Here is a 13062-nt window from a genome sequence, read left to right on the forward strand (position 1 = left end):
TGATCTTGTACCTAAACAAGTCCCCAAAACTTGCTTTTCCCCAAAAAAGCAATTTCCCCCAAACTTGACTTTCCCTCATTTGTCCTTTTTTCTTATTTGGTTAAAAGTGATAATAGCGGTGCATCCTCCACTCGGTTTTCTTGTCTTTCCTTTCCTCTTGTCTAGGTACGAGGCTCGGATCGGTAGGTGCCAAAAATCATTGCAGAATAGAACTGTTGATGGCTTCGGAGGAAATATCGACAAGTGAGTTTCGAACTGTCACACTCTCCAACATGGGTATTTGATGCCAAGCGCGACTCGACTTCTTTATCGACATCAACACCGCCCCATATGATGCATAGAATTCCCTCACAATGTGCGGATCATACTCTCCCGGTTCGTGAGTGAAAATATCCCACGAACATCTGGATGAATTACCCACTCGTGGGATGAGCCGAAACACCATTGAAAATCAGTCGCCGCTCCTCAAATATTTTCCTCGCAGCCGCCCCCGCCCGTCCCATCCATTGATCATACAATCTCCTTTTAACCTTTGACCGAGAATCCGAGTTTTTCTTCCTCCACCGTTTGGTCCGAAAGGCCACTTAGACCCTCCGCGTGTACCATCATCCGGAGCATACGCACTTGGCCCTTACGAGCCACTCTCCTCGTTCCGTTTGTCGGGGTTGCCCCCTCGCTTGATACTTCCGTGTTGTGATCCCCTCTTCGGGGATCGGGAGGCTTCCGACGTTGCGTACTCGGATGGTGTCATGGTTGAGGGCGTGGATGGCCTTGCCGATGTACCTTGTGTGGAGGCCCTTCTGACCATTGGTGGCGGTATAACTGCAAGGTACTCTGATCCTGATTTTCCTTCCGACTCAGAGGGTTCATCTTATCGAAAGTTAAAGTCCGCATTTCTTTCGTGCCTTTGATTTTGGCCCCCACTTTCCTTTGCATTCTTTTTCTGCCCATTCTCAAGGTAATACATATCATATTAGCTTCAATGGAACAACCAATCAAAAACAAAAACAAAATAGCTTGTACAAAAACCGTGTTCGTTCGTGACCGTAACAAAAGACGGACCGTGAAAACTCGAAATACGGTCCGTAAACCGAGATCGTAAACCGCTTGTTCTTGATGGCCCTCTGCTCTCGCTAAATGCTTAAAGACTGGGATCGTAAACCGAAATACAAATTCGTAAACCGAGATCTTTTTTTTTTGCATCTCGTACTGGTATGTACATAGAAGATGATTTGGTTGTTGAAGTTCATTACATATCCCGTTTCACATTGTTTTGGGGATTGGGTTACTCGTACTTGCCCAATTTTTTTACCAAATTCTCATTAATTTCTCATGAGTCATATTGGCATATGGCATACCAAAACCTCAAAATTTGAAATCCAAAGTGTGGAATGCCCTCCAACCCATTTGGGTCTTATTAACATACTTCCCAAGAGATTTAAAAACTTAAACATCATTATCCCTACACAAGATCATTAACCAAGACATGTTCATACTTAAATGCAAAAAAAAAAAAAAAAAAACTAGTCTAATTAACACCCACCAACTATTGCAAACCTAAATTGCGTAAATTAAGAGTGGAGAGTGTCAACCATACCTGTGATGATAAATACTAGATGAGAACTTGAAGGATTTGAGAGACAACTAAGCACCAAACAATTTAAACCTAGGGCAGAGAGATTTCGAATTTTGTGGTAGTGGATAGATTTCAGAGTGTGAATTTGTGTATTTATGGAGTTTAGGAGGTGGAAGATGATGGGTTTTTAGTGGGAAGTCATGGGGTTGTGATGGAAGGAGGCTCAGTTATGTTTTTGAAGTTGTGGGAAATAAATGAAAAAAAAAAGGTTCCTCTCTCTACCCACGATTTAAATGACTACCCCCCCCCCCCCCCTTTCTTTTTTTTTCTTTACGAAATACGATCCGTAAAGTGATTTACGGCCCGTATTTAGAGTTATTTCTTTGGGCAGTGCACTGTATTTTGCCATGAAGGATTACAACCAGATTTAGGGGCCGTATTTTGAAATACGGTCCGTATTCCATGGTCGTAATTTTTCATGTTACAAAACAGTGCTACTGTTTTGAGCACTGTTTTGTGACATTGTTAAATACGCCCTAGTTTATGACCCGTATTGTGAAATACGGCCAGAACTCCAGGCGTATTTTGCAGTGTTGCAAAACATCTCTCTGATTACTTAACTTACCTCGTTTATTCATCAATATTTTCTGCAATATTCTCCTGCACAAAAACAACCATTACCCTATATATAATCAAAAACAAGAAGAAAAATACACATTACACTTGGGTTGCCTCCCAAGAAATGCTTGAGTTAACGTCACGGCACGGCGGTCGTACCCGTTCACTCCTTATCAGCGAACACCGGGTCAGCGCTCGTTCCGAGGTGCTTCAACCGGTATCGGTCAATAATTCTATGCCCATCAACCATCCCATGATAGTGCCTCACCCTCTGCCCATTTACCTTAAATGTCCGAGTTCCATCTCCAGACTTCAGCTCAATCGCCCCATGAGGTGAAACACCTACCACCTCAAAGGGACCAGACCACCTTGACTTTAGTTTGCCCGGTAGCAACTTCAACCGAGAGTTAAACAACAAGACAGGATCACCCTTATAGAATTCTCGCTTCAGGATTTTCTTGTCATGACATTGCTTCATCCTCTCTTTATACTGTGCTGCACTCTCATATGCCTGGTACTGAAACTTATCCATCTCATTGAGTTGAAACAACCTGAGCTTGGTCACCTCTTCCAAATCCATATTCAACTTCTTCAAAGCCCACATAGCCTTCTGTTCAAGTTCAACCGGCAAGTGACAAGCTTTTTCGAACACGAGCTTGAAGGGTGAAGTCCCAATCGGAGTCTTGAAGGCAGTCCGGTATGCCCATAGAGCATCATCGAGCTTGCGGGCCCAATCAGTCCTATACCGTTTTAGCTAAAATACTCTTGATCTCCTGATGTGATACTTCAACTTGCCCACTTGTCTGAGGGTGATAAGGTGTTGCCACCCTATGTTTTACGCCATATTTCCCCATCAATCCCGCAAAAGCTCTATTGCAAAAGTGGGAACCACCATCACTGATAATAGCCCTCGAGGTACCAAAACGAGTAAATATGTTCTTCTTGAGGAACCCCATGACACACTTGGCCTCGTTGTTAGGTAAAGCCACCGCTTCTATCCATTTCGATACGTAATCCACAACAACTAGAAATAAATTTCTTGTCACCAGAACTCACAAAGGGTCCCATAAAGTCAATCCCCCAGACATCGAACACTTCTACCTCCATCACAAAATTCATAGGCATCTCTTGTCTTCTGCCCATATTCACTTGCCTCATTAATCGATCGCAAGACCGCACCAATAGATTTGCATCATGAAAGATAGTCGGCCAGCAAGAATAAATGCATTCAAGAACCAAGTCGCGGTCCGGTTACCACTAAGATGACCCCTAACGGGAGAGTCATGGCATGCCTTTAGAATCACCATCACTTCACTTTCGGGAACACAATGCCGAATGATGTTGTCAGTGCATGTTCGGAACAAATAAGGCTCGTCCCAATAGTATTGTCAAGAATCTCGCAAGAACTTCTTCTTTTGGTAAGCTTTGATATCTTCTGGAACTATGCCTGTCACCAAATATTTAGCAATGTCAGCATACCACAGCGCCACATCCATCGTACAACAAAGACCCTCTCATCCGGAAACGCATCATCTATATCTGGCTCATCGGAAGGTCTCCCGCCTTCTTCATAAGCCGAGAGAGAGATGGTGACGCAACTTTGATTTTCGGTGCCGCAGCCCTTACCTCAAAGTCAAACTCTGCAAAGAATAGCACCCATCGGATCGCCGCGGCTTTGCTTCCTTCTTCGCCATAAGGTATCTTAATGCTGCATGATCAGTGTATACCACGACTTTGGACCCCAACAAATAGGCTCGAAACTTCTCAAAAGCAAATACTATTGCAAGCAGCTCTTGTTCATCTGGGCAGCATTCAGTGTTCTGCTTGCATAATAGATCGGGTGTATAATTTTGTTGTGCCTCTGGCCAATCACAACACTTATCACGAAACCACTAGCATCACATATCAATTCAAAGGGAAAGGACCAATCAAGAGCAACAATAATAGGAGCAGTAGTGAGGGGCTCCTTTAACTTATCAAATGCCTTCCGACACTTATCACCAAACACAAACTTAGCCTTTTTTTCAAGAAGCTTGCACATTGGGTTAGCAATCTTGGAGAAATACTTGATGAAGTGCCTGTAGATCCCAGTATGTCCCAAGAAACTTCAGACACCTTTAACTAAGATAGGTGGAGGAATTTTTGCGATCACATCTATCTTCGCTTGATCGACCTCAATTCCCTTTTCAGAGATTTTGTGATCGAGGACGATCCCTTCCTTCACCATAAAGTGGCACTTCTCCTAATTTGTACCTAGATTTATCTCCTCACATCTTTCAAAGACTAGACCTAGATGGCCAAGACAATAATCAAACAATCACCCGCAACCGAGAAGTCATCCATGAACACTTCCAAGTAGTCCTCTACCATGTCAGAAAAGATCGACATCATGCACCTCTGAAAAGTGGCTAGAGCATTACACAACCCAAAGGGAATCTGGGTGAACGTAAACGTCCCATAAGGATAAGTAAACATCGTCTTTTCTTGATTCTCCAACACAATGTTGATCTGATTGTAGCCCGAATAGCCATCAAGGATGTTATACCTCAGAAATTTGGGTTGTCATAGTGTGAGTAGACTAGAGTAAGCATAAGGTGAGCATGGAGCTCTTATAACCATAAGAAGGATATTTGGTAGCTTTAAAAGTGTATGCGATAAGAATGTGGGGTTATATGAATTGGTGAGACTAAGTTCGTCAAAGGGAAGTGAAGTATAAGTTGTGTTTAGGAAAGGTTCTATAATTATAGAGCTAACGATTATTTAGTAAGGTCTTGAGGATGAGTTATAAGGTTCCTTGAATTGTTAATGAAGTGTTAGACAAGTGTTAAGAAGGTTCCATAAGGATCGGAGATCAAACGAATCGACGAGAACATTTTCAGAAAAGGGTGAGTTATACGACCAACTATACGGTTCGTATAACTTTATACGGTCCGTATAATAATCCGTATACGGTACACCGAATGGACAACGATGGACTTATACAGTCACTTATACAGACCCGTATAAGTGTCCGTATAAAATCATTAGGGGTCAGATGATTTTGCAATTATAAATATAAGTCCCAACTTCTTATTTTTCATTTTTCACTTTCTCCATACCTCTTGAAGCCTCTAGAATATTCTATACACCATACCAACACAAATTGAAGAGAGATTAAAGATCCAACACCAATAATCAAGGGAAATCAAGTGAAAGAATGTTCACTAGGGTTGATGGAAGCCAAGAACCTCTTGGGAGGTAAAGTTAGGCTTTTCTCAAGTGGAGTGTTTTCATCCAAAGACCCTTCCTATGTAATCAAATGTGAGTTTTTCGTTCATTTCATGTTATTTAGAGCATTGGGTGGTTGAAAGACTTGGATTATGAAAGAAAATAGAGTATGAAGTGCAAATATGGAAAAAAGTGAACTTCTTGAATGGTAACATGACATGAATCATAGTTCTTGCTATGCCATGAGCATAATCTAGTTATGAATGATATTAAGGATGTTGAAAAAGCAAAATATGTGAACGAATATGTCGTTGTGTTGTAATTATGGTTAATACCTGTGACCACAACATCTGAGACTCCAGCCACCTCCCTATGAGCCAAATCATGAAGCAGATCTTTCTTGTACTAAACGACCCGCAAAGATAAAAAATACATCTACACTCAAATAAGAACAACATATTCCTCACGGGATTCTAACCACTAGAACACTCAAGTCTCAATACGAATAAGGGGGTTTCTACCTTCATCTCACTTTTCCAAGAGTTAGATACTCAAAAGGTTCAACACGTATATGCTTTGACTAGGAAGCGCACAATATATCAATCTACACAATATACTCTGACAAGGAGGCTAATTCAACAACATAAGATTAGGGCTTAACTTACCTCAATTGCCAAACTGAATAACAAATTAAAGCCTAAAATCAACTACATCATCTTCTTAAATCATTATTCCACAAGCGGTTGTTTTAGTTTCAAGCCTAAAATAGAGTTCTTCCACTAAATATTAAAATAGTACAGATCTTTTAACCCAATAAGAATATAACCTCAATGTACAATAATTCTTAATTCACTACAAGAGACCTTTAATTGTTCCCTTCATCCTAACCTCCATCACTTTAAACACATCACATCTTAATAATTCCTTTCAGCCTAACAAGATTTCAATAGAGTTTTCCCTGTAACAAGGACTACTTTTGTTTCTATAACTGTCTCAATTTATCAACAACCAAACCCTACAACGACCATATATACAGAACTCGTACAATACAATTTCAACGACTCTGCACCATCCATCAAATTACACATCACAATAATGTGCACAACTTAACACCATTGTTCACTTGGTTAATATCAGCAACACGAGTTAAAGTCATCTCCATAAGCACGAGTAACGAACACGTTAGAATGATCCTAAAAGAAGTTCAAGCTCTATAGCACAATCTAGAATCAAGAAGAATGAGAAACACCTAGAATGTCCTAGTAGCCATTCATCCATCTAGGTGGCCAATCTGCATGGTGAAGACTCTACTAGACACAGCTCCACAGACACACACACACACACACATCCTAGGAAACGTATAAACCTAGGCTCTGATACCAAGCTTGTCACACCCCAAAACTCATACTAGACATGACCGGCATCTGACGTCATGAACAACATCGGAAGAACCTAAAAGATGCGATAACAACACTTGAACCCGCCAGATTCAATAATCACCTCCAACAGTTTATAAAATAAATTCAAACGAATCAGGAGATATGAATTAAATTAGCAGAAGTCTTTAATATGATAAAACTAAATCAAATGTATCACGTGCCCAAGAGTTAAACAACTCGACAACTACCCACAAGAATGTATACTATAGAGCTTCTAAGATAAAGAATGATTGTCTAACATATCGGGACGCAGCTCGCTAAGATGATAAAATAACGAATAAATATAATGAGGTTGTCCCACAAATGAACATGTGGGCTCACCAAGTCAGCAGCAACAACAAGTAGTTCCTAAGAGCTTGAAGTATCAAGAACCCGCTCTTCTCCGTTACCTAACATATCATAGAAAACAACAATGGTATGCCTGAGTATTTCGTACTCAGTGAGTGCCTCAGGGATAACAAGTAGTACAAAAATAGAGTACAATAACACTTAAAGAAATCAGTTCTGAAACCCATGTGAAATCAATGTAAAAACAGTTATTCAACTTGTATATCTTAGTAAGCATTATCAAAATCGATTAAGAAGCCTTTTGTCAAGTTACAACTTTCAAATATGCCTTTCAAATTGATCACGATTATCAATAACAGTTCCATGAAAGAATAAGAATATCACACATGAGAATATAGGCCCAAGAATCAATTACATCGAAGGGATGACCGTAGAGGTGCCTTAAACACAGCAGCGCATCACACCGGAATATGAAATTCAACGGTGGCTATCCTTCCTCCCGAATAGCTAGGCATAATCATACCCTAGTAAATAACCGGAATGGCCACTCTTCCTCCCGAATGGCTAGGCATTATCACACCCAAGGTAGTGAACCCGCATGGCCACTCTTCCTCCCGAATAGCTAGGCATTATCACACTAGATCCTTAGTGGCTACCCTTCCTCCCGAGCAGCTTGTGCCAAACACAACAACAAAGTTCATAGCATACGTGCTTCTATCTCACAATTTGTCTCAAAGTATGTCACACCATCAATTAACATTAAAGTTCATTATTCCATATCGTAAAGATAAATCATTTCAATGAATGTCTTGAAAACGTTTACACTTCTTTAACCAAGATTTCAATGTCACAGTTCCATATGAAAACATTATTACCAACCCTTAGACATCCTTATTGACCATCTCTTATGGGAAAAAACGATTATGATTTCATATACGTATATACAATCAAGGTTTAATGTGGGTTTGTCCCCTCACGCACATCAACCACAATTAAAGCATGAAATAGAGTTCATAAGCCTGAAAAGTTAACCTTTTTATTCAATAAAGAACTTTTAAAAGGAGATATACATTCAAAAAAGATTTCCAAAAAAAGACATACTTCAAAAGAAGGTTTTCAAAAGAGACATACCTCAAATCCCGCTAAGATCTAGCAAAACGGAGTTCCCAAGGTTCAACAATCACACTACAATGGTTTTATATGAGAAAGATTTAAGCTTTAATCTAAGCTTTAATCTAATTCTACTCATATACCCCTTTTTAGAAAAATCATATACCCCTTTTTAGAAAAACTAAGGTTTCCATGTCTAGAACATGTTCTTGAACACTTCATGAATCATTCATGGATTCTAATCCATAGGAAAATCTACACTAATCTAAACCCTTTCAATAACATCACTAAAAAAATCAAGGATCATACCTTTTTGAAGGAATCTCAAAGTCTCCAACATTCCTTTCTTTTTCTCTTTCTTTAGCTTTCAAGAATCTAGGGTTTGAGAAGATGAACTAGTGTTTAAGAGTAGTGAATTGACGTTAGACTGATGTAGCAATGATAGGAATTGATCAAGAACTTACCTTATATGTTTTGGGGAAACCCTAAGGTTATTTCTTCTCAAAAAGTCGGCCAAAGATGAAGTAGAATGAAGGTTTAAGAAAAATTCACGTTCTGGGGGGTTTTTATAGTCGAGCAAGGCGTGTGACACACCCCATGAATCGTACGTTAAAAATCATGAAAATGCAGTCCTACCGCACGACGTGACAGAAGGGCATGATTTTTGGTGTTCATCCTGAGATTCGCAGGATTGAACCGCAGGATGATCCCGCGAAACGCAGGTTAGTAAAACGGACATAACTTTTTACTCATATGTCCTTTTAAGCTCCACTTTATATTTGGAAAGTTATTTCAAATATCTACAACTTCTATTGTCCTACAAGACAGATCAACAAAACTTAGGTGATTTTAAGAACTCTTACGAACTTCACTACTTGGTTTGATTCTATAACGACTATCTTTCACCCAAATTCATCCCGAAATGATTCATCTAGTTAAAATATCACATTTACACCCATTATACTCATTCACACCTTACCGAAATTTACGAAGTGTTACACCTTTAGCCTTTGCTATTTTTTTTGGGACCAAGGTTTTTCTCAAAGATTGGTCATTAGCCATAGACGCCCGAGTCATTTCGCTTTACCCATTCCATCTTCTACAACATAACCCTACAAGAAGAAACCAAATACTTCGACATAACCACAATTATCCTAGTCGACTTGTACCGAGCCTTGAGCCACTGCCAAAACCATTACAAATACTTCCAAGGTTGTAACCTACTCTTACAATGGTGGATCCTTAAGCATATGATCAAAGTTAGGGGTGAAAAAAACCTAAGTAAGCCATCCGAGAGGGATGGCATTTTTTATTTTTGCCCGAGCTTCGGGGAATAAAACAAACAAAGTTGGACCTTCATCTTTTCTAGGTTGAAAGAAGAAAGTGTTCAATGGATGTTCAATGACTTCGTATCCGATAAAGTTATGGTCAAGGGTAGGAAGTGTCCATTTTTACTGCTTATGGGGATTTGAGAGATTCGCCCTTATGCGCCTACTAGTGTCTTGAGACAATTTGGGAGGATCCAAGTCATACCCCAAGTATGAGGCATAGGAGACTTTATCATTGACTATGACACCGACAGATCGCCAAGGGGTTTGGATTGTATACGAGAGTGGAAAGGTCGCATGATTTGGGGTCCTGATACCTTAGCCAAGGATAGGTTTCATCCAGGTTGTGTGGTGGAGTATAAGGATTAGTTAAGGTCTGACTTATAAGGTACTCTCCCGATCAGACCTATTCTCTACAGTCGTGTACAAGATAAGGATTCGCAACCTGAGATTCTAGCCCGTTTGGTTAGGGGAGAGCTGGCAATAGAGATGCTAAGTATTTGGAAAAGACTGAGCATGACAAAGCCATCATAGAGAATCTGAGACATGAGTTGGAGCTTACTAATGATTGTTTGGTTGAGCTCGATGACCGGTGAAGAAGAATTTAGATGAGTTGCTCCACTGACTTTTACATATAAGGGGTTTCTGATGGAAGCCACTTTGACATCGGCCCATCTTCATATCTAGACTACCCTCCGAAAGGCGAAGAAGGCCAAGACTGATCGAGCTTCATCATCATCCACCGATACTTCTGTTGATTTATTTTTATGCACTGTCTTTAGTTTATCCTTTTGTACCCCTTCGAGGAAGAATATTATTATCATTTTATGATTATGGGGCAATGGTTTGATTCAAATGCACATTTATGTTTCAAACGATTAGTACACCTTGGTTTAGGAACGCAAATAATGTACTTATACTTGTATGAACTGCCTTATGTGATTTATGTTACGACCCAAATCCACGAGTCGTGACGAGTGCCTGGTCTCTAGTGACCGAACACCCCTATACTCATATCTAAATAACGTTAATAACAAGGGCCCATAAGTAGCTCAATCTGAATTTATACTGACTTATGACGGGATATCGTCATAAACTTTGCATAATCTATACATATATATAATATGGAATGAACGATGCAAGCCGACTAGGCCGCTACATATACTTTACAACAAAATAAGAACCGTCAAGGTTATATAATATCCCAACTATGTACAACTGTCTACAAACCTCTAATAGAGTATAAGTTATAGAAAGGACAGGACAGGGCTCCCATCATACCCATGCATGCATATACATCCCAAAATGACGTACCAAAATAGACCGCGACTCGGATCAAGTGGAGCTCGCCACAATAGGCGGAGGGAAAGTCTGCGAGCCGAATCCTCTCGTCTACATTCGAACCTGCGGGCATGAACGCAGCCCCCCGAACAATAGGGGAGTCAGTACGGATAATGTACGGAGTATGTAAGGCATAGAAGTAACATAAACATAAGAATCATGGACTGAATCTGATCTCTGAAATCGATTGACTGACTAGGTGCATTTGTATGACTGAGTGTTTAAAAACATTTGCATAAATCTGTCTACTGACAATGCCTCTGTGGGCGCCTAACATGCATGCTCGCAATGATAATCATGCTCATGTATATATATATAGGTCATAGTGTTGAGGAACGTTTAGCCCTATCCATATATGATATAATAGTGTACAACGATGGCCCGATCCATATATAATAGTTAGGAACGTATGGCCCGATCCATATATATAGTGCCGAGGAACGTCTTGCCCGATCCATATATAATAGTGCGGGAACGTACGACCCGATCCATATATAATAGTGCCGAGGAACGTACTGCCCGATCCATATATAATAATGCCGAAGAACATACGGCCCAATCCATATATAATAGTGCCGAGGAACGTTCGGCCTGATCCATATATTATCATCAAGGTGCACTAGCTGATCAGGTGGTAATGCGTGTATAACACCTATCCTTTTTCCCATACCCCATATACATATAATATATGCATATATAACACCTTATGGTCACGGGTCAATGTTTATATATATATATATATATATATATATATATATATATATATATATATATGTGTGTGTGTATATATATAAATGCAATGCATGAATAAACTATATACATAGGCGGACCCATGAATGGATGGGACAATCATAAGGGGTACAAGAAAAAAAAACTGAAGTACTCCTAATGCTTCTAAGAGTAGAGTAATATGGAAGCTCGTTTACTCGCTTGTGGATTCATATCATAAGATCATGCCAAAATGAAAGAAGGGACAGCCTTAACATACCTTTTCGGCCGCCGTAACTCTACTACTTAATGCTTGTCCTTCCAAGCTCATGAATCTATAGTCAAGAAAATTATACTATCATCAAGCTTATTTTCATATGCTTGTTTCAAGCCTTCAAATGAAATCTATGTAGAATCTGTCGAAATTCGGGCAGCATCTCCCCTGTTTATAACACTAGCCGAAATCACAATACCAACAACCAACAACAACAACAACAATACTAACATCAATAACATCATCATCAACACCAATATACTCCATAAAACATCCCACACGATGTTTACCCGATTTCTCAACCAATTAATCCATCATACGATGATTTAATAACTCTATCTTTGTAAATAAACTTAAATCAATATCAATAAAGAGAGATTTATACCTTACTCTCGCTATAATCGCAATATCTTTGATATCCCCCTTATTTCAAGCCAAGATTTACCGCAACACGATATTATAATCGCAACAATACGCTGTCGGAACCTAAATCCGGAGATTAAATTTAATTCGCGTTGAGATTTTAGGGGTGGAAGTTGGGGCAAGAGTTCAGAGAATTTGGGGAAATTTTGGGGTGTTTAGATGAAGAAATAAGGGGGTAACCCCCCTTATATAACGTTCTGGAAACTGCCTTGACCGACTCAAAATTTGCTCAGCGCGATCGTGTTGCCTTATGGCGCGTTCGCGCTGCGTTACTAGGCTCTCCTCTGCGCGTTCGCATAGGGTTAATTCCCTGCTCTGACATCCCATCTTAAAATGCTCATAACGTTTGATTCTGATGTCTAATCGATGCACGGTTTGTTGCGTTGGAAACTAGACTTCCTGAACTTTATTTTAGGCTTTTACTTCACCTCAAAACTCTTCATATACTAAAAGATATCCTTTCTCCAAGTTGGGCCAAAATTGGCCCTCATAATCCTAAGTTAAGCACATATACTCTCATACATCTTTGGAGGCAACTCCAATGTCTACAATTGAACGACTAGCACCTAGCGAATCTCAACGTCCAAGACTACGAGGTGTAACAATTTACTTGTTTTCATACGTTCCGCTTAAATCTTAAATTTATTCAAATACCCAATCCCCCGAAAAACAATGAAAAATAACACCGGATAAGTTTGGGGAACTTTAAAAAGAAGATGATCTAAAACATACCAGAATTTTAAAAATTCG

General features: G+C 39.7%; 1 protein-coding gene across 1 annotated transcript; it reads right to left on the minus strand.

The window, feature by feature from the left end:
• Positions 1–2357: 2357 nt before the first annotated feature.
• On the minus strand, positions 2358–3150 carry LOC132038041 (uncharacterized). The gene is made up of 2 exons (XM_059428766.1): positions 2941–3150; positions 2358–2804 (listed from the first exon to the last, which is right to left on the minus strand). The coding sequence occupies exons 1-2, from the start codon at positions 3148–3150 to the stop codon at positions 2358–2360; spliced, it is 657 nt and encodes a 218-aa protein (XP_059284749.1).
• Between the last annotated feature and the right edge of the window lie 9912 nt (positions 3151–13062).

The sequence above is a fragment of the Lycium ferocissimum genome, chromosome 11 (genome assembly GCF_029784015.1).
Source record: "Lycium ferocissimum isolate CSIRO_LF1 chromosome 11, AGI_CSIRO_Lferr_CH_V1, whole genome shotgun sequence".
NCBI lineage: Eukaryota > Viridiplantae > Streptophyta > Magnoliopsida > Solanales > Solanaceae > Lycium > Lycium ferocissimum.

Bases quoted from the DNA above. Each gene is read 5' to 3' on its own strand.
- LOC132038041 (XM_059428766.1), bottom strand. From the start codon at position 3,150: ATGGGGTTCCTCAAGAAGAACATATTTACTCGTTTTGGTACCTCGAGG. The intron at 2,805-2,940 runs GTATAGGACTGA...GAACTTGAACAG, and splicing joins AGAGTATTTTAGCTAAAACG to AAGGCTATGTGGGCTTTGAA.